Source organism: Mobula hypostoma, chromosome 6, assembly GCF_963921235.1.
Source record: "Mobula hypostoma chromosome 6, sMobHyp1.1, whole genome shotgun sequence".
Taxonomy (NCBI): domain Eukaryota; kingdom Metazoa; phylum Chordata; class Chondrichthyes; order Myliobatiformes; family Myliobatidae; genus Mobula; species Mobula hypostoma.
In genome coordinates, this window is record NC_086102.1 from 45,376,024 (window position 1) to 45,397,463 (window position 21,440).

Here is a 21,440-nt window from a genome sequence, read left to right on the forward strand (position 1 = left end):
TAGAACCTCTTGCAATTGCTATTCGAGAATCTTCAAATATTACTGGGATAACTCGGGGATTAAAGTCCCATAAATTATCACTCTATGCTGATGATTTGCTTTTATATATTTCTAATCCTGAGAGATCTATTCCTGCTGTTTTAGAGTTATTAGCACAATTTGGTCTTTTCTCAGGTTATAAATTAAATCTTAGTAAGAGTGAACTTTTTCCGATTAATAAACATCTTCCCTTATATTATAAATTTCCATTTAAATTGATTAATAATTACTTTTCATATCTTGGGATTAAAATTACTTGTAAACATAAAGATTTATTTAAGACTAACTTTTTACCATTAATAGACCATATTACTCAACTTTCATCTAAATGGTTTCCCTTATATTTAACTTTGATTGGTCGTATTAATGCAGTTAAGATGTTTTTTTTGCCAAAATTTTTATATGTGTTTCAGGCATTACCAATTTTCGTTCCTAAATCTTTTTTTGATAAAGTCGACTCTAAAATTTCTTCATTTATTTGGCAGAATAAGAATCCGAGACTGGGTAAAATACATTTACAGAAAGCTAAGAGAGATGGAGGTTTAGCATTACCTAACTTTAGATTTTATTATTGGGCTATTAATATTCGACATATGAAATTTTGGTTACTTGACCGGGATATACTATCTATTCCTAAATGGGTAGCATTGGAATTACAATCTGTTCAGGGTTATACACTTGGTTCTATTTTAGGTTCATCTCTTCCTTTTGATTCGAAACGCCTTAAGCAGATCTCTAACCCGATCGTTAAATATGCTTTGCGTATTTGGTTTCAATTCAGAAAATTTTTTGATCTTAATCAATTCGGGTTAGCGATTCCTATTTTAGGTAACATATTTTTTCCTCCCTCTTTTACGGATCGCGCTTTTCAAACTTGGAAGACTAAGGGTATTTTACGGTTTTTGGATTTATTTTTAGATGGTTCCCTTATGTCTTTTGAACAATTATCTAATAAATATAACTTATCAAGAATACATTTTTTTAGATATTTACAAGTTAGAAATTTCCTAAGTACTATACTTTCTTCCTTTCCAATGCTTCCTCCTATATATATTTTAGATTCGATAATTAACCTCAATCCATGTCAGAAAGGTGCATCGGCTATGATTTATAATATTATTATGAAACTTAGGAAAGCTCCATTTGATAAGATTAGGGTAGATTGGGAACAGGAATTGGGGCTTACCATTTCTGTGGATGATTGGGGGCAGATTTTACAATTAGTTAATACTTCTTCTATTTGTGCTAAACATTCCCTAATTCAATTTAAAGTGGTGCATAGAGCACATATGTCCAAAGATAAGTTAGCGCGTTTTTACTCGCATATTAATCCTTTCTGTGATAGATGTTCGGGGCAGATAGCCTCTTTAACTCATATGTTTTGGTCTTGCCCTACTTTGGAAACTTTTTGGAGAGATATTTTCAATATTATTTCTAAGGTATTAAATATAGATATCTCTCCTCACCCTATTACTGCTATCTTTGGACTACCTAAAATTTCTAGTAATCTTTCCCCTTCAGCCCGTAGAATGATTGCATTTCTTACTTTAATGGCGAAAAGATGTATTTTACAACATTGGAAAGAGCTTAATGCTCCAACTACCTTTTTTTGGTTTTCTCAGACGATTTTATGTTTGAATCTGGAGAAAATTAGAAGTAACCTTTATGATTCTTCATTTAAATTTGAACAGATTTGGGGACCTTTTATTCGATATTTTCATTTAATGTAATATTTACCCTTCTTGTTTTTTCTTCACTGTTTTAATGGAGGTCGGGATTGAGGACGTGATTTTAAGTTTAACTCTGTTTGGTTTCAAGTTAGCCCATTGCTTTGCTTTGCTTTTAGTTAGTTGCACGGTGGGTTTTTTTTGGGGGGTTTTTTTTTTTTCTTTTTTTTCCATTGATATATATAAAATCTAGTATACTATTATGTTATCTTGGTTTCTTATGCTTAAATTACATTGTTTGTAGTATTTTCTTTTTGGTATTGTTATCTTTTGGAATTTTATTATACTTTAACATTGTATTAATGTTTATATGGCTTACCTTTTTTGTATACTTAATAAAAAGATTTAAAAAGAAAAAGATAACTTGCATAAAATTCTACTTTGTTCATTTGGGCTACAAGTGAAATGAGCTTGGATTGTAAACAGATTTTAACAAGAGAACTGATTCAACATATAAAGCAGGCATTCCCAACCTTTTTTAATGCCATGGTCCCTTGCCATCACTGAGGGTATGTGGGCCCCAGGTTGGGAACCTCTGATCTAAAGGGTCTGAGCATATCTGGGTACCTGCTGAAAAGTTTGAGGAATCCGCTTTCAGAGATATCTGCCCACATACTTGTGCTTCAAGGACCACCCTGCTCCTTTTCCTGAATTGGCATGTTCTTTCAGATGTGCAGTTCCATTATTGTGTGGTATCAAAACAAGGTCCTTTGCTGATTCAAAGATTCATTTATTATCGAAGTGTTCTCCGTATAGCCCCAAGACTAAGGAAGAAAAGAACAGCATGATCAACCCCCAAATCCTCACTCGCCACACAAAAAAGTAAACAAAAATGGAATAATTATGTCTGCCCCCAAAATCCCCCACCCCCCATACAAAAAAGATAAAGATTGGTGGGGGGGGGGGAGAAACAGTTTTTAATTTTAACACTTGGGGGCGGGGGGGTGTCTTTAGTCCAAGTCCATATCCAAAATGTAGAAAATCTGGGTAACATTCTCCAGGCCCAGTGGCAGGCTGTCCCCTCGGGTTGCAGAGTGATCCCCAGCGAGCAAAAGGCAAGTAACCAGCACTCACCTTCCACACTCACTTTGATGTTTCAATCTCCCTTGTCGCTTAAAGGGTTCACAGCCAGCCCACGCTTGCCACCTCTGCCTCTCGGAAACTGCAGAGTGCTGGGACACTCGAATGATCTCCCAAACTGCAAATCACAGGCTCCCAACAGTTGCAGAAGCACGTTCAAGATGAAAAAAACGAATGTAAAAGATGTAACAACCAGATGTTGATTGAAGGAGTGTTGTGCACAGGTGCCTTCTTGACAGGATTTGGTCTTTTCTGTGTATCCATTATGGCAGGTCATTCTTATGATTTGGTGCTAACAATTAAGAGGAACAAAGAACAATATTATTTGAAATGGACTAGTCTCACTCAGACAAATCAATTATGATTTATTTAGGTACGTGACAGGCTGAATGTTTCAACATTCACGCATTTGTTTGTAACTTCCATACACGTCAGAAGAAATAGATTATTGGATTGGTGGTTTAGTGGAGGGAATTATGTTGATGTTTAACATGGCCTTTGGGGACAAATTTTAAAACTCAGGTTAATTCTTAACATGATTTTTTGTCCCTAATATATTTGCTGAGTGCAACAGGCTAAAATTGCATAAAACACTGATGCTCTTCACGCAAGAGCGTGGGGTAGGTGCAGTAGTGAAGTGGTCTTGTTATTATTTTACTCTGCTAAATTCCTTTATGCTTTAGTCAAAATTTCCTTTTCAGTAAATTCATTTATTCTCTAATTATTACCCTGGGACCCAGATGTTGGATTTCAAGCATTTAAACAGTCTTCAATTTTGTGTAATTCCCAAATTAAGACTGATGGGAATAAATATATATAACTGCCTAATAAGAGAGTAACCTTTCTTTAGTGTCTTGATTCATGTATTAACTTCAAAATGAAATGGCATGTCATAATTTGATAAATTCTGACTTAATGGCATTAAGAACAGCTTGACATATTCTAATGAAGTTTAATTTCTCAAGTGAATTTTAACAGGGAAAAGTTGTTTTAATAGTCCTTGCTATCTTGAGGCAAATGCGATATTAAGAAAAATAGATCTTTAGGCCGATTTTCTGACTGGAAATGTTTCAGTCACTGTGTATGAACTCTATTTGGACACTATGCTGCCTAACTGGGGCAGGACACTGTTGCTGAACAGTTTCTGACTAGCGTCAGATGCATGCGCTTGTGTGGCGGTAAACACTTCATCGTGCTTAGAGCGAACAGATTTTAAATAGTGCCAGTTCCATTCAAAAAGCAGTGAATCTTGTCACTGATAATTGGGGAGAAATGATCAGTAAGACATTTCAGAGCCAGCATGGTTTCAGGAGTTCTGCTTTGAAGATGCCAGATACAGCTGTGAATGAAAATGAAACTATTTCACTACTTCAAGTCAGGAACTACGGAGGATTTGAAGGTATCAACAATCACCTGGAATACTACAATAAAAATGAAGATTTGGATGATGCGATCATCTAAAACATTGTATGAAGGCAGTCCATTATCTGCATGAGGTGTTGTGCTGATTTTGTTCACTTGCAGTCAAATGAACATACACTGTATGGATTCCTCCATTGATAACTGTTAGTTTTATAATAGTGTAGTGGTTCTGATAGTGTTTTGATTTGTTCTGTATGTTTTTTAAATGCATAAATTGTTATTCAGTTAAATAGTAGTTTATCTCTTTTATACCATAACTATTTTCATGAAACTTTGGCTAATTGGGACAACTGCTTAATTGGGCCAAAATATACTGGTCCAGATGTGTCCCAATTAACCAGAATCCAATGTATGACAATGTGGAAAGAAGGAATAAAAAGGGTTAATTTTCAGGCTGTCTGAAACCAGTGAGGGAGTTAATGGGGGATCAGTCCTGAGCCCTTAGCTATTTGCTGTTTCTTTTAATAGCCTGGACTTGTTACGTGCTGTACTTTAGCCAGAATTTGTTGATAATAAAAAGCTAGGTGCAAAGGTGAGTTGTTGGAAGGATAGTATCTGCAACGCATTATAGGCAGTTCAAACAAGTAGACAAGCTAGTGGTTGGATTATGCAATTTGGTATGAGGAATAGTAAATATTTGCTAAACATTGAGAACATGGCAAATTCTGATACAGAACAGTGCTGCAAGAGAACAGAAAATGAACCTGTCAGCTAAGGAATATCAGCATTTTTAAGTAAGGTAGCTGTCGATTTGTGATTGCTCTTATATCTCTGGTTAAGCTGCCTTGACCTTTGAAGAGCAATTCTAAGAAACATTGTTTGACAGTTGGTGTTGCATGTTAATGCTCTCCACTATTCAGTCTTGCAATGTCATTTTTTTTCAGGTTTTGGAAAATTTGGGAAAATCTTTCTAAGCAGAGGGTTTGTGCCATGTAAATGGAGATAAATAATTATGATGACAGAAAACTTGTTAATTCCCTTTCTGTGAAAATAATACCTTAAAGTATAAAGCTCCGACTGAGCCAGAAGATGCCCAGACATGCAACATCTGTAGTTCTTTCATTAGAAGATAGCCTTAACTGGCATTTTAGGTCATTCATGAACTTAATACATGGTGAGGCAAGGCAGAATAAGTTTCTACCAGATGTCTGGTTTTGAATAAACCAGAACTTTTTCCATAAATCCCAATCTCTAAAGCTGAAAATCAAGCATGCCACAATACCAAGTTGTGGCCATTACTTTGTCTTGCAAATATTCCTGAATCTGTTTGAGATAGGTGGGCCTCGGCCTGTGCATGGTACACAGTTAGAAAACATTGAAAAATGTAACAATTCAGCAATTGTTAGAGGTAACCAGTGGAAGTATTTTAGCCAGATAGATTTTTCACCTGTATTAGTCAATCCATTTGATATATTAAAATTATTTACTTTCCAGGCTGCAGGTGAGAAATACGAGCTTGCGGCAACATCAGAAAATGCCAAGCGGACAAAGAAAGACAAGAAGTCAAAGACTGTGGATATGGATGATCTTAAGAAAGAAGTTGCATTGGTACAGATATTTTTCTTTGCCCACTTTTGAGTTCCTTGATTCATTTGAAAAATACTTGGGATTATCTAATGCTCAGTTTTCCTGTTCCAGGATGATCATAAACTGAGCCTGGATGACCTCCACCAGAAATATGGGACTGACCTGACACGGGTAAGCATGCTTTATTGGTTCTGAGGCAACGAACGAGTAATTCCAGTTTAAAATGGTCTCATCTCTCTACCTGACCTCCTATCTTTGATCTCTGTAAGCTTCTCCATTACTAAACATCCTTATTATTTTTTGTGTATCTTATTCCTCCCTTCTTGTACACTGCTCTCTGCCAATTTTGTACTACCATTACCAGAAGTCCCTTCTACAAAACCAATGCTGCTACTTATTTCAAGATATTATCACTCCTTTGTGACTGTCTTGTGTGAATCTATTTATAATTATAATTGTGAAGTGCTTCAGTATACTTTTCTACACTTGAATCTGTTATCAATCTTGTAAAGTATTTTGTTTCTCTTTCACATCTTTGACAAAGCTGTGTTGTTCTTCATGCATGTTTAACGTTCTATGTGGATTGATGTTGAAGCTTCTCAAAAGGTTGCGCTCATTCAAGGTTCATGATTGTTGTTACAGGTCCAGTGCAGCATTAAAACAACATGCACAATGGGGAAAAAGTTATACAGGCTGATTATATATTACTATATATTTAGTGATGGTGGGGTGGCTTATTGCATAGAGTTGATCAACCCGATTGCTTGGGGAGAGGGTTGGTAACTGTTTGAGTCTAGTGGTCCTGGTGTGGTTACTACATAATCTCTTCCTTGATGGGAGAGGGGCGCAATCCAAAAACAGGGTGGGTGGACTTATTCATGTTATTGCAGGCCCAATGTGTAATATACATATACACACACAATTGTACTTCTCATCAGTACTGAGTATACCATTTAAACAATCACAGGCTGGATTCAAAAAGTACGTGAACCTGTAGGGTGATGCCTTCTACAAAACCTATTTGGAGTCAGGTGTTCCAATCAATGGGATAAGATTGGAGGTGTGGTTGCAGAGGTGTCCTGCCCTATATTTAAGAAAAAGACATTCAAAATCAGGTTACTGACAGTGCCCACACTTCTCAAGAATATCTGTTTGTGTACCATGCCTTGATCAAAGCAACTTTCAGAGGACCTTAAAAGAAGAATTGTAGTGATGCATGAAGCTGGAAAAAGCTACAAAAGCATTTCTAAAGACTTGGGTGTTCATCAGACCACAGTGAGAAATTGTCTACAAATGGAGGAAATTCAGTACTGTTGCTTTGCAGGAGTGGGCATCCTGCGAAGATCACACCAAGAGCATAATGTGCAATGCTGAAGAAAGTGTAAAAGAACCCTAGGGTAACAGCAAAAGACCTGCAGAAATCTTTAGAACTTGCGAAAGTCTCTGCTCATGTGTCCACTGTAAGGAAAATCACTGAACAAGAATGGTATTCATGGAAGGATATTACAGAGGAAACCACTGCTCTCCGTAAAAAGATATTGGTGCACGTCTTAAGCTTGCAAAAAGCCACTTGGGCATTCCACAACACTTTTGGGTCAATGTTCCGTGGACAGACGAGACAAAAGTTGAACTTTTTGGCAGAAATCACACCACTGTATTTGGAGGATAAAGGGCACTGCCCACCAAAACCACATCTCAACTGTGAAAGGAGCATTAGAGTTTGGGGCTGCTTTGCTGTCTCAGTGCCTGGGTAGCTTGCAGTTGTTGAGGGAAGAATGAATTCAAAATTGTATCAGCACATCCTACAGCAGAATGTCAGGGTAGTGGTCTGTCACCTGAAGCTTAATAGAAGTTGGATCATGCAACAAGAGAATGATCCGAAAGACGAGTAAATCAACAACAGAATGGTTCAAAAAGAAGAAAATTTGTGTTTTAGAATGGCCAAGTCGGAGTTCTTCACTGCCTGCTGTACCTGCATGCTTACTTTCAGTGACTGATGAACAAGAACACCTAGATTTCTCTGTACTTCCCCTTTTTCCTAACTTGACACCATTCAAATAGTAATCTGCCTTCATATGCTTGCCACTAAAGTGGATAACCTCACATTTATCCACATTAAACTGCATCTGCCCACTCACCCAACCTGTCAAAGTCACCCTGCATTATCATGACATCCTCCACACATTTCACACTGCCACCCAGCTTTGTGTTATCTGCAAATTCGCTAATGTTACTTTTAATCCCTTCATCTAAATCATTAATGTATATTGCAAATAGCTGCGGTCCCAGCACTGAGCCTTGTGGTACCCCACTAGTCACCGCCTGCCATTCTGAAAGGGACCCGTTAATCCCTACTGTTTCCTGTCTGCCAATCAATTTACTATCTGTCAGTACCCTACCCCTAATACCTTGTGTTCTAATTTTGCCCACTAATCTCCTATGTGGGAACTTATCAAAGGCTTTCTGAAACTCCAGGTACACTACATCCACTGGCTCTCCCTTGTCCATTTTCATAGTCACATCCTCAAAAAAAAAAAAAAATTCCAGAAGATTAGTCAAGCATGATTTTCCCTTCGTAAATCCATGCTGACTCGGACTGATCCTGTTACTGCTATCCAAATGTGCCGCTATTTCATCCTTTATAACTGACTCCAGCATCTTCCCCACCACTGATGCTAACTGGTCTAAAATTCCCTGTTTTCTCTCTCCCTCCTTTCTTAAGTGGGATAACACTAGCTACCCTCCAGTCCTCAGGAACTGATCCTGAATCTATAGAACATTGGAAAATGATTACCAGTGTGTCCACGATTTCTAGAGCCACCTCCTTAAGTATCCTGGGTTGCAGACCATCAGGCCCTGGGGATTTATCAGCCTTCAGTCCCATCAGTCTATCCAACACCATTTTCTGCCTAATGTGAATCTCGTTCAGTTCCTCCGTTACCCTTGGTCCTCTGGCCACTATTACCTCTGGGAGATTGTGTCTTCCCTAGTGAAGATATCCAAAGTACCTGTTCAACTCATCTGTCATTTCCTTTGACTTAGATGAAAATCAGACCAGATTTTGAGTAATTACTACAGAAAACCAGGCAAAGGGTTCACAAAAATGTGTATGTATGTATACTTTTATTTTAAAAGCCATTTTTGGATGGTTCTATAAGTCTTTTCAAAGGTCGTATAACTTGTAGGCAATATATTTCTGAATACATAATCCAGTCTTGCAAATGTGATTTTACTGATTAGTATTACCTAAACAACACGCTGGAGGAACCCAGCAGGTCGGCAGCATCCGTGGAAAAGATTGGTCGACGTTTCAGGCCAGAACCCTTCGTCAGGATCTAAAACTAAGTTTTATTACCTAAAACTTGATGACCTTCTGATTTCTTCCCATGTGTCATTTGTGCAAATATCAATTTGTTTCATTACAAAAAGCCATCAGTTGGGCATTTGCCAGCCTTTCCTAATAATTAGACATGCTTTTTTCCAACATTGGCTTGTTAATTGGAGGACATTGTGTAGTATTTTCCCATACTTACGACTGAGTGTTGTGTATTTTAAAGACAGTTTGGTGTGCTGAGCTAATTAAATTTATCATACAATCAGTTGTTGTCTGAGCAAAGTGGTGTTCACATAGGAGAGATCTACCTCAAAGTATTCCTTTATCTCGAGTTGAACTGGGTGATCTGGCATTGTGATTGTTAGATGGTGTAATTTCTGGGTGAGTTGGATAAAAACAAAACTTGCCTTCATTGTCAAACGAAGTTGTTTTGTTTAGTCTCAAGGAAGTTAGTCCAGATAATGCTGTTCATGCAGTGAAGGCATAGTTCAGGGTAATTTGATCCACACTGAACAGGAGAACAAACTTTCAACCGTTTCAGTATTGAGTCACACTTCCTATCTAATGATTTTTCACATTTCACAATCTATATTGCTGATGATTTCCTACTCAATCCTGCAGTTTTTTTCCAGAAAAAAAATCTGATTTCTTTTGTTAACTTGTAAAATGGTAGCTGTTTTCACTTGTTTTTTTATCATTGCAAATCTTGCATGGATCTGCATTAATAGGGACAAAGGATAATGTATCACAGCTATCAAATCTATTGTCTTAGCATAATTTTGTAGTGTATTATAAAATATGATTCATAACCTAGGACAAATATTACCACTTAGTTACATTAGGATCCAGTTGGGAAAATTCTTCAGTGTCTTCTACACAGGCTGCGAGTGTTTTCATAACCCTCCTCAGCTACCTCAATAGAGAAAAAATGTCTTTTCTGCAGCACTAGGCTTAGTTGTACTGATTATTATCAGTCAGTCAAATCCTATCTGGAGACAAAAGGAAACACAGATGCTAGAATCTGAGGGAACAACTAGTATGCTAGAGGGATTCAGCAGGTCAAACATCTGTGGAAATATATGGGGGGGGCAGAATGAGAATTGTTGATGTTTCATGTCTAAATCCAGAATTAGAACAAAAGATTGAGAGAAAAGTATGGCCAGATTAAAGAGGAGAGGGGGAAGGTTGAGATTGGGGCCAGTATGATTAGTGGAAGGAGGAGTGAAGGATGATGGACTGATAGACCATGTAGGGTAGGAATTGAGGTGGGAGTCAGAGCCAGGTAATAGGTGGAAGCAGGTGATGTCAAAAAGAGGACAGATAACCCCAGGTGGGGGAGGGGAGGGTGAAAGCAGAAACAGCTGCTGATGGATAAGTGGGAACATGGTGCTGGAATCTGGTAAAGATGACGAAAGCCATTACAGGAGAGGTGAGGGGCAGATGGAGGAGGGGTTTAGTTGGGTGAAATGTGTGGGTAGTTGGCAGATGGGCACGGAAAAGTTGGTAAAGAAAGTGGTTGATCAGGGGGCATGGTTATGGGAAATGGAACAAAAGTGAGAGCAGCGGGGGAGCGGAAGGGGGCAGAGAGGGTGTAGAGAAATGCAGTACATAAAGTTTACTGAAACTGGAAAATTCAGTGTTTCTGTCACTAGCCATGGGAAAGCTAAAGCAGGTATCAGTATAAGACCGTAAGACATAGGAGCAGAATTAGGCCTTTCAACCCATTGAGTCAGCTGCATCTTTCCGTCATGGCTGATCCCAGATCCCATTTAATCCCAATCACCTGCCTTCTTGTTAGATCCCTTAATATCCTGACCGATCAGGAAGTAATCAACTTCTGCTTTCAATATACCCACGGATTTGGCCTCAGCCGCATTCTGTGGCAGAGCATTCCACCTATTCACCACTCTTTGGCTAAACAAAAAAAAAATCCTCCTTCTGAAAGGTTGCCCCTCAGTTTTGAGTCTGTGCCCTCTAGACCTGGTACCCCCACTGGAGTAAATGTCCTTTCCACATCCACCTTATGCAATCCTTTCAATATTCGGTAGGTTTCAATGAAATCCCCATGCATTCTTCTAAATTCCAGTGAGTACTGGCCCAAAGCTGCCAAATGCTCTTGAGGTGTTAACCCCTTCATTCCTGGAATCATCCTTGTGTACCTCTGGACTCTCCAATGACAACGTATCCTTTCTGAGACAACGCATCCTTTCTGGGCCCGACACTGTTGACGATACAAGTGGCCTGACCAGTGTCTTATAAAGCTTCAGCATTATCACCTTGTTTTATATTGTTTCCCTTGAAATGCCAACGTTGCTTTTGCCTTCTTTCCTGCAGACTCAAACTGTGAATTAACCTTTTGGGAGTCTTGCATGAGAAGTCCCAAGTCCCCTTGCACCTCTGATGTTTAAACCTTCTCCCCATTTAGATAACAGTCCGCATTATTGTTCCTTTTACCAAAATGCATTATCATACTTTTCCCAACACTATTCCATCTGCTACTTTTTTGTAGCACTGGAGCTCCTGTAGAAAATTTTCTGTTACCGCCAGCCAGCAGAGCAACAAGCCCCAAATCTAACCCAAGGTTGCAAATTTGTACCACTAAAACACTTGAGTTTGCACAACTTGACTAAGGCCTCTGTTCTTGGTGGTCATCCTATGATATTCTTGCATACAACTTGTCATTGTGGTTATGCTTGATGGTTGTAATTGATTGTGAAATCTCAGGTACACCCTGGAGGATTATATGGTTATGTGTCCATGTAATTTTGTTTATGAATTGTATGACCACACATTATCTCATTTAACATGAAGGATATAGTGTAGCTGTTTCTAGAACTGCCTGTCATCGCTGTCCTGATTTACAATACAAAGCCATTCCAGCCAAGTCCCTCTGTTCAGGCAGCAGTGCTGACAACTTGATGTTTTTCTAGAGGTGAATCCTGGCAGCTACTACCTCACGGTCAATACTGTTGTGGCTTTCACTGACACACCACTCAGATTCGTGTTTGTGTCTGTGCATATTTTTATTGGTTCACTTGCATGGACAGGCAGTTGTCCTTGTGTCTCAAGCCAGGAAGTGATTTTATGTAGCCAATATTAGATTTGTGTTATTGTTCCATCTTGGCATTGAAAAGAATGAATCTTGAAAATTTCAGAGGCATGATAGGGGCAATTTGTCTATGGGTTTATAGAAAAGTACAAGAATCTGAAATTTCATTGTCTGAAAAATAAAGATTGAACATGTGTTTGGAGAATGTATGACACAAGTTCTCCCTGAGATACAAATGGCTGACTTATAGACTGCATGTACATACAATCAAACTTTTGGGAGATTGAGATGGATGAGGGTGGATTTTCTGGCTGCCATTTGCTGGCACAGGTATCTTCTGCTAGATATCAACAGGGTGTTTTCATGAGCTTTGTTCTTCCTTCCCACCCGAGCAGAGCTGGGAGTGCTTAGCATGCTCACCCACTGAGTCACTGAAGCCAGCTGGTGGTAGTTCTTCCCATTCTTATTTGATCTCCCTGTGCAGCTGCTTTTATGGTGATCTCCTGTACTTTTTGATCCTTTCCCACTTTCAGACAGTTAAGGTTGCAATCAATTCTCAGGATTTGTAACTGTGTAGAAATAGGACATCATACAAATGTGTAGTATTTCTGTTTCTAAAAATAGGTCAAAATATTATCTATTAAAGAATTGGATTTGCATACTTTTTAATATTTTTAATTTTTTGTTTATCATTTTGAAATTTTCTCTGCAGATAATTTTCCGGGATATATTTGTGGTGACATAACCTTCTGAGTTGCTGTATGGAAAAAGATTACTTGAATATTTAGAGGGCATTTGAAATTCTAGTAAAGCAGTATGTCACAGTCAATGGAAAGGAATAGGTATTAAACATTAAAAAGTTTAAAATCTGAAAGACAACTGCTGTTCATTTTTATTTTAGGGTCTCAGTACTACTCGTGCCAAGGAGATTCTTGCTCGTGATGGCCCTAATGCACTAACGCCACCTCCCACAACTCCTGAGTGGGTAAAGTTCTGTAAGCAGCTCTTTGGTGGCTTCTCAATCCTTCTGTGGATTGGTGCAATTCTTTGCTTTCTAGCCTATGGTATTCAGGCTGCAACTACGGAAAGTCCAGTAAATGATAACGTGAGTTGTGCTTTATTTTTATCACTAAAGTTGATACTATCCTGTAGTTATTAAGTTGGTGATTTCTATATGTACTTGGTGACTTTTGCAGTTATACCTCGGAATTGTGTTGTCTACTGTGGTCATAATAACTGGCTGCTTCTCATACTACCAAGAAGCTAAGAGCTCAAGAATCATGGATTCTTTCAAGAACATGGTACCCCAGGTGAGTCTTGCCATAATGCAGTAATGTAGATATAAAATATATAGCAAATTAGTGCCTGCAATGATATTTTGGTTTGGTTTATCATTGCTAGCAAGCCCTGGTCATCAGAGATGGAGAGAAGAGCCTTATTAATGCTGAGCAGGTGGTTCTTGGAGATCTAGTAGAGGTAAAAGGTGGCGACCGTATTCCTGCAGACTTGCGAATAATTTCTGCACATGGTTGCAAGGTATGTATAATTAATGAATTATATGAATTAACTGATAGATGACACATCATTTATGTTGATTTTGATTACATGCTGTTCCGTGTCTCCTTGGTGAAGGTTTTAGCAGAATTTTCTTCAGTGAAGTTTTACTGCCTTGATTGAATGGGACAGGTTGCCTTTCATACAGTTATAATTACTTATTTTGCGTGTTTGCTCAGAGCTGCAGAGAAAGTAGTATCCACAAAAATAAATGTTGCAGAGTAACCTAGCTGTTGCATGATACCTTCCAAAAGCTTATAATGCGACAGAGCCCAGAATAATTACTACTGTTCACCTGTCTAAAAAGATTGAGTTCTGTGATCCCTTTTTCAAAGAGGATGTCAATCATTATGGCACTGCTGAGATGTGAAACTTTGGAGAAAGTATCTGGCCTCAGAACAAGAGAAAATCTGCTGATGTTGGAAATCAAAGTAGTACACACAAAATACTGTAGTTATAGACATCTATAGATGCTGCCTAGCCTGCTGAGTTCCTCCAGCATTTGTGTGTATTAACCTGCCCTCAGGAATTTGGAGAGGAGCAGGAAACAATTGGATGAGGGAGGAAAGAATAAAATGAAAATTTTGTCAATGATCTAATTGATCCTTTAATTAAACTTAGATTATCTAAATTTTGCATGGGAAATGCCATAAATAGAAAAAGCTCATGATTGATTTTGATTTGCGGAGATGATCAGTCCATATCATATCAGGTTCAAAGGACTAAGTATTATTTGCTTTATTCCTAATGTGCTGAGTCAATGGTATTCTTTAGAATGGACAAACCATTAATCAAGCAGGCTCCAAACTGACTGAGTTCAAAATGTAGGATTTCTGTATTGAGCTCCAGGTTCCTCCCTTCTATCCAGAGGAAATGTGCGCAGCCGTAGGAATGTACTAACTCCACAAATAGCGCTAAAGATCAAGATTGAACATTAGTCATGGACCTGTGTGTAGAAGCAATTTTTGCTGTGTTCCCCTGCCTTTTGAAGATAGATTTTACTTGCTCGTGGCAGGAGTATGTGGTAAATTTAGCCCATAAAGTGATTGACAGTGTAGATCATTGTATTACCTTTTCCAACTGTACTTCTGATTATGGTAACTTATAAATTATGTATGTTCTGGTTGGTTAAGGAATGTGCAACAAAAGATGTTATGCATTTGTCCTGTCAAAAAAAGGCCCAGCATATTGAGTTTGGTAAACAACAGAAATTTGGGTTCAAACTAACAATCCTGTTGCATAAAACCAGATATAATCTTGTCCAAAACTAAGACTCTTTTAAAAAATTTTCTTTTAGGTGGACAATTCTTCATTAACAGGAGAATCTGAACCTCAGACGAGATCTCCTGAATGTTCCAGTGATAATCCCCTGGAGACTCGAAACATTGCATTCTTTTCTACTAATTGTGTTGAAGGTATAACTGAATGTTATTGAGTGACTTCAAAATTTCTTGTTGGATTTGGATGAACTGTGTTAGATTTGAGTTGATCATTATAGGTTCAAGCCACACAAATGTAAACACAATCTGGTTTAATGCTATAGAAAGCAGCATGATAACAGCATGTACTTATGGGGGTTCTTCAAGATGGTTGTAAACAAAAAAAAAGCCATGCTCTGTTTCTATTTGCACTGACCAAAACTCATCTTTCCACTAACCAGTCAAATTAACGTGATAATTTATCACCATTGATAATCATAGGAGCTTGTGCTTTTGAACTTCAGGAGCACGAGTCTGACATTGTCTTTAAAAGCTTTGCACAAAGACTTGGGCAGCATGGAAACTGGTCCCAGGCCTATCTCGTCTATGCTGACTGTTTTTCGAAAGGCATTGCATAAACGGGAATTTTTTTCCATAAAGCAATGATGTCACTTTTGTTAATTTAGGTACTGCTCGAGGTGTTGTTATCAATACGGGTGACCGTACTGTTATGGGCAGAATTGCGACTTTAGCATCTGGGCTGGAGGTTGGACGGACTCCAATTGCTATTGAGATTGAGCATTTCATCCACATCATCACTGGAGTAGCAGTCTTCCTTGGTGTGACCTTCTTCATTCTCTCACTCATCTTGGGATACAGCTCGCTGGAAGCAGTCATCTTCTTGATTGGAATCATTGTCGCTAATGTACCGGAGGGATTACTTGCTACTGTGACGGTATGTGATGGCATTGCATTTTCATTTTTGTTCAGCTGGATTTTTGGTTAACCTATTGTGGAATCTGGCTATTTACATCTCTTTCATCATTCTGCATGTAGAAGAAATTGGACAATACACCAGTGATTCCAGGGAAATGTGATTGGCATGGTACTATGTTATTTGAAGGAAAATGTCTTTGAAGACTGAGCAATTTATAATAATTCTGTCATATTTTAATAGTGAAATTGATCAACAAGTACTGTACTTGATAGATTATCATACTGCTAGCCACTGCAATTGTCAAATAATCAATTTTGTCTTGTTTCCAGGTATGTCTAACCCTGACAGCTAAACGTATGGCACGGAAAAACTGCCTGGTGAAGAATCTTGAAGCTGTTGAGACACTGGGATCCACCTCTACCATCTGCTCAGACAAAACTGGAACATTAACACAAAATCGAATGACTGTTGCTCACATGTGGTTTGACAACCAGGTTCATGAAGCTGATACAACTGAAAACCAGAGTGGTAAACAATACTTTTTTGGGTGGATGAAACTACCTCTTTTGGCTGAATATTATAAAGGAGACCTTTATAATATTTCCTTGTGACTTTTATTGCTTAAATATTCATGAGACACAGGTACAAGTGTTTAGTTTGGGAAATCTGTAGTTTGGAGGAAAAAAAGTCTTGGCTGCCCCTTTCTGTCAAATCTAGCCAGTTATATAAGTAAATTTTTGGCAAGTTTGAAATATACTGTTGTAATTGATTATACAAAAGCACAATTAGAGAATTTGGTAAAGGAAGGTGAAGAGAAGCTTGCAGATATTGCTTTAGCTACCCTGAGATATCAGTAAGGCAATTAGGTTATGCAGTTTACCAACATCTACTGTTCATGACAGATGAATTAATTTTTCTCCCCACCCCCTTTACCTCTTTCAATTTTTTGGTATTCATGTGAACTAGCTTAACTTGCAGATATAGAGACAGGAATTGGACTCATACTGCATATAAACAGGTTCACTGTGCCTATGCTGCAGTCAGATATCCATCTACAATCATAATTTTACCTTTTGCATTCCCATCAACTGTATTGCCTGTATCCTATCCTCCACAACATTGATTCTAATGCCACTCACATATGATGGGGGCAATTTGCAGTTCCCAAATTATCTCCCAACTAGCATGTCTTAGACTTGTGGGAGAAAATCCAGACAGTCACAGGGAAAATGTATTTTCACTAACAGGATGGAACTTGGAGTTCCGGCAAAATGAGGAAGTATAACAAATGACTGCTGTACAGTACCACCCATAGAGAGACTTTGATTCATTTTGACTAGCCTCCTTGTCAAAACCTTTATTCAGATAACATTTTTAAAGTTATAGAAATTAAAAGGGTACAGCACTGCAAAAGTCTTGGGCATGCTCACTTTATATATTATGTATATAAAATTTGTGTATTTTATATATATATACACACAGACACACACAGACACACACAGACACACACAGACACACACAGACACACACAGACACACACAGACACACACACACACACACACACACACACACACACACACACACACACCCCCCCCCCCAAGACTTTTACACTATACTGTACAGTTTGAACACTTGGGGAAATGTGAAGGCACACAAACCACCTTACCTATGTTTGACCTTCATAGGTGTTTCTTTTGACAAGACTTCTCCAACTTGGGCTGCCCTTTCCCGCATCGCTGCACTGTGCAACAGGGCAGTCTTCCAGGCAGGACAAGAAAATGTGCCAATCTTGAAGGTAAGCTCAATTTTGTGTGTGGACTCCAATCAGATTGGTCTTGCGAAGATGGTGATAGAAATTTTGTGGTATTGACTGCAGAATTAAACCATGGTAGTTTCTATCCAAAGCTTAGTCAGAAACTTATTTGGAAGAAGCAGAATTAAATTTGGGAAAAGAAATGCCAGGATCTAAATTAAGATATAATGTTATGTCCTTGGTCACTACACCCACAACAGATAAAATAATAATGCATGTTTATGTTTTCTATGCTGTACAAGGGTTTTTGGAGATAGTTAAATATCAAAGTCTTGAGGTAATAACTATATCCTGAAATTATTTATTACATTTCACTCCAAGACTAATGCTGATCTTGGAGCATCTGAGTACTTCAGTTAGTTTTGCTAATCGCTGTTGAATGCCAATATATATTGTAACTAAACCAGTCATTATTAATTTTAATTATTGTTTTCAATCAGAGAAGTGTTGCTGGAGATGCTTCTGAATCTGCTCTCTTGAAGTGTATTGAGTTGTGTTGTGGATCAGTTGAGCAAATGAGGTCACGCAACCCGAAAATTGTGGAAATACCATTCAACTCCACCAATAAATATCAGGTAAATGGAGCTACAAAGCTGAGCACAGGAAAGCTAGTAGGATGCTAATTGAAAGGAGGCCAGTAACAGTTTGAGACTGGATCTGCACAGAATCAGTATTTTTTACTTTTTAAGAGCAAGATGTGATGCCATTTCGTTAGCATCTTTGAAGATCTAATTGAGAAGAGCATCTCCAAATGATAAATCCTTGACAAATCATTGCTGGGTGTGATTGGGATGTGGTGTCTATATAGGTTCAACTTTAGATGAATAATTTAAAAAAAAAAATTCCAATCTGGTAATAGTTTACAAAAGCACAATGCAGCAATTTAAGAATAAAATGTTTTTATCATAATAGTCCACCTCTGTTTGGTTCTTTCTGGATAATTCCATAAGCATTATTTAAGAGACTACTTCTGGTTTAAATTCTTTTCTGATCTGGAAACTATTATTGAATAGAAAGAGATGCTGGAAAATATAAGCAAGACAGGCAGCATCCATGTGAAAAGAAATGCATAACATTTTGGTCAAAAAGTCTTCATCAGAACTGGAATGGAGGCAAAAGAGCTGGTAAGGTTGCAGATTGGGAGGAAAAGGGTATGTTTATATTGAGATAAAGTTATAAAAGAGATTTTGTCCATGAGTGAATGGGAACAGTTCTGACTTGGTAGGCCAGTAATCCTGTTTAACAATCCTACATTCCTTTGTTGTGTCCTACAGTTGTTCCCATGCACTCATTGATCAGCTAACGCTGTTTACCCCTCACCCATGTGGTTACCCCAGTTACAACCTATCAGAGACGTTGCTGACCCTAGAGCTTGATAGTCTCCTTGTCAGTTCTGGTGAAGCGCTTCAACCTGAAACATTGACCCGGCTTTGCTTCCCACTGTCATTGAGACTGTTTTGTTCTGATAATTTTGTCTTCAGTTATCTATACATGAGAATGAAAAAGGAGACAGCCGCTACCTGTTGGTGATGAAGGGAGCACCAGAACGGATTCTAGACCGCTGCTCCACTATCCTTCTAAATGGCGAAGATAAACCATTGACTGAGGAAATGAAGGATGCTTTCCAGAATGCCTACTTGGAGCTGGGTGGCTTGGGAGAGAGAGTGCTAGGTGAGCATTGAAATCTCAGTCTGGGGGAAAGGATGATGAAACCTGGCCAACTAGGGGACTTAGATTATCTGATCCAGAAACAGTGATTTTCATAGAATGTATTTGGTTCACAAATATTGCCTCGGGGTATGAAATCTGCTGCCCTTATCTGATCTAGCCTGTGTATGAGTACAGACCCCCTACTCAGGGCTAACCATTTGGTTGGATAAAAAACTTTTCCATTAAATTATAAGAATGAAAATGGATGAATCAGATGCACTGAGTTCAGTGTCTGATTACTTCCAGCCCACTCCACTCTATAAGAGCATCTAAATTGATATCATACGCACTAGCCATATAATGGTTTAATGTAACCATTTTTATAGAATTAACTTGCAGCTAATGTCCTCATTCCTTCCATCACGTTTCTTAAGTACTACTTCCACAAGCAAGGCAGACGGAGCAGACTTAGTACTATTTAGTAAACAGTCAGAAGGAATTCAACTCCTAAGATGCCATACGCCACAATTCTAGCATCAAGTCAAATACAGGAAGCACCATCCCCCTTCTCGGCTAAGCAATCAGTTCTGTTCCATTTTGAATCAAATTTGAAAGAGCCACTGAAATTTGGAATGGAATGTACTCTGGATAAGATCTAACAGCAACAATGGAATTGTATATCATTGTAAAATATACTACATAGCCTGGAATACTTATCACCATCAATATAAAGTCATGGATCCAACCACAGATCAGCACAGGGTTTGCATGTGCGCTGAATTCCAAATGGGTCCATTTGAAAGTCTGAGCTGAATTATCTTGTGGCAAGGTGACTAATCTTGCCGTTTTCACTTTCTACTGAAGCTAATGAGCTAGCAGTTACAAGAACATCTCTATCCACATTGAGGATGGAGCACCTGAATGCTAAAGAACAGGCTTGAAGCATTGGCAACTTCAAAACATGTGGAGCTGTAGATGTTCTGTTTCTCCTTCCTACTTGAAGGCAGTTAGCAGTTTGATTCACTCCACAGATATCAATAAATGAACACATTTGTTGCTTAACCAGAAGATAATTGATCAGCAGGCTAATTGAAGGGAACTTGGTGTGGGTTGGCAGTGGTTAGATCTAGGCTAAAGTAGAATGGATGTAACATCTAACTGCTGGCAGAATAGATTTCATATCACTGCATATACCATGATATTTAATAGAGTGGAAGGCAATGTACCCATTTTCCGAGACATACATTTAAATGAGCCACTTTTCTGGGAAGATAACTTAAGCTCATCCAAAGGCGTTTGACCATGTTAACTTCCTTTATTTCCTTCTAGGATTCTGTCATTTAAACTTACCTGATAGCAAGTTTACTGAAGGGTATCAGTTTGATGTGGAGGAGCCCAATTTCCCTACAGATAATCTCTGCTTTATTGGACTGATGTCTATGATTGATCCGCCCCGTGCTGCTGTACCAGATGCTGTTGGCAAGTGCAGGAGCGCTGGGATCAAGGTAAGATCACTAATTGTGGGGTTGTAGCATTTTGCTCTGCTCAAGGTTAGATATGTGATAATTGCACATTAGTGAAAGAGCTTTGATAACAGGTTCAAATTTTGCATGTTGCAAAATTCTTGAAGAAATGGACTCATTCAAAAGGATAGCATGAAGCTGGCCACATCCAGGAACTTTACTCCCTTTGAATATTAGCACTCCGGGCCACTGTCCCTGGTATACTAATAATTTGTTTCAGCAGTCAATTACCTTGTGACAAAAATAGAAAACTTCAATTTATTTGTTGCCTTGAATAATTTCTATCAAATTTCACTATTGCTCCACCACATAAAATTCAAATGCTTATTCTATAAAGTGCATTGTGTTAAGCCTCAGTTCATTGTTTTGGTCATTGGTTGAATTTTGTTAACATGCTGGTTCTGAAAATTAAGGGGCTTAATGTGGCCTTTCAAATGTGCAAATTTTTAAAGTTAATGTTGCTTAGCTTGAACACTGTTACTGGAAGATGGTCAGAATGGTTTAGGATAAGGGCACTAATTTCAAGAAATAACACATTGACAGATGTTATACTGAAGCCAGACAGAAACTTAATGGGTTGGTGAAA

General features: G+C 38.3%; 1 protein-coding gene across 2 annotated transcripts in view; it reads left to right on the plus strand.

The window, feature by feature from the left end:
- LOC134348002 (sodium/potassium-transporting ATPase subunit alpha) overlaps positions 1 to 21,440 on the plus strand; it is a 59,113-nt gene that overhangs the window by 21,368 nt on the left and 16,305 nt on the right. For both annotated transcript variants that reach the window (XM_063050733.1, XM_063050734.1), the window contains exons 2-13: positions 5,703 to 5,816; positions 5,907 to 5,966; positions 13,080 to 13,283; positions 13,375 to 13,488; positions 13,580 to 13,714; positions 15,030 to 15,147; positions 15,618 to 15,886; positions 16,198 to 16,396; positions 17,554 to 17,663; positions 18,122 to 18,256; positions 19,163 to 19,352; positions 20,661 to 20,836. In XM_063050733.1, the coding sequence (XP_062906803.1) occupies positions 5,703 to 5,816; positions 5,907 to 5,966; positions 13,080 to 13,283; positions 13,375 to 13,488; positions 13,580 to 13,714; positions 15,030 to 15,147; positions 15,618 to 15,886; positions 16,198 to 16,396; positions 17,554 to 17,663; positions 18,122 to 18,256; positions 19,163 to 19,352; positions 20,661 to 20,836 (1,824 nt within the window). The remainder of the gene's footprint in view (positions 1 to 5,702; positions 5,817 to 5,906; positions 5,967 to 13,079; positions 13,284 to 13,374; positions 13,489 to 13,579; positions 13,715 to 15,029; positions 15,148 to 15,617; positions 15,887 to 16,197; positions 16,397 to 17,553; positions 17,664 to 18,121; positions 18,257 to 19,162; positions 19,353 to 20,660; positions 20,837 to 21,440) is intronic.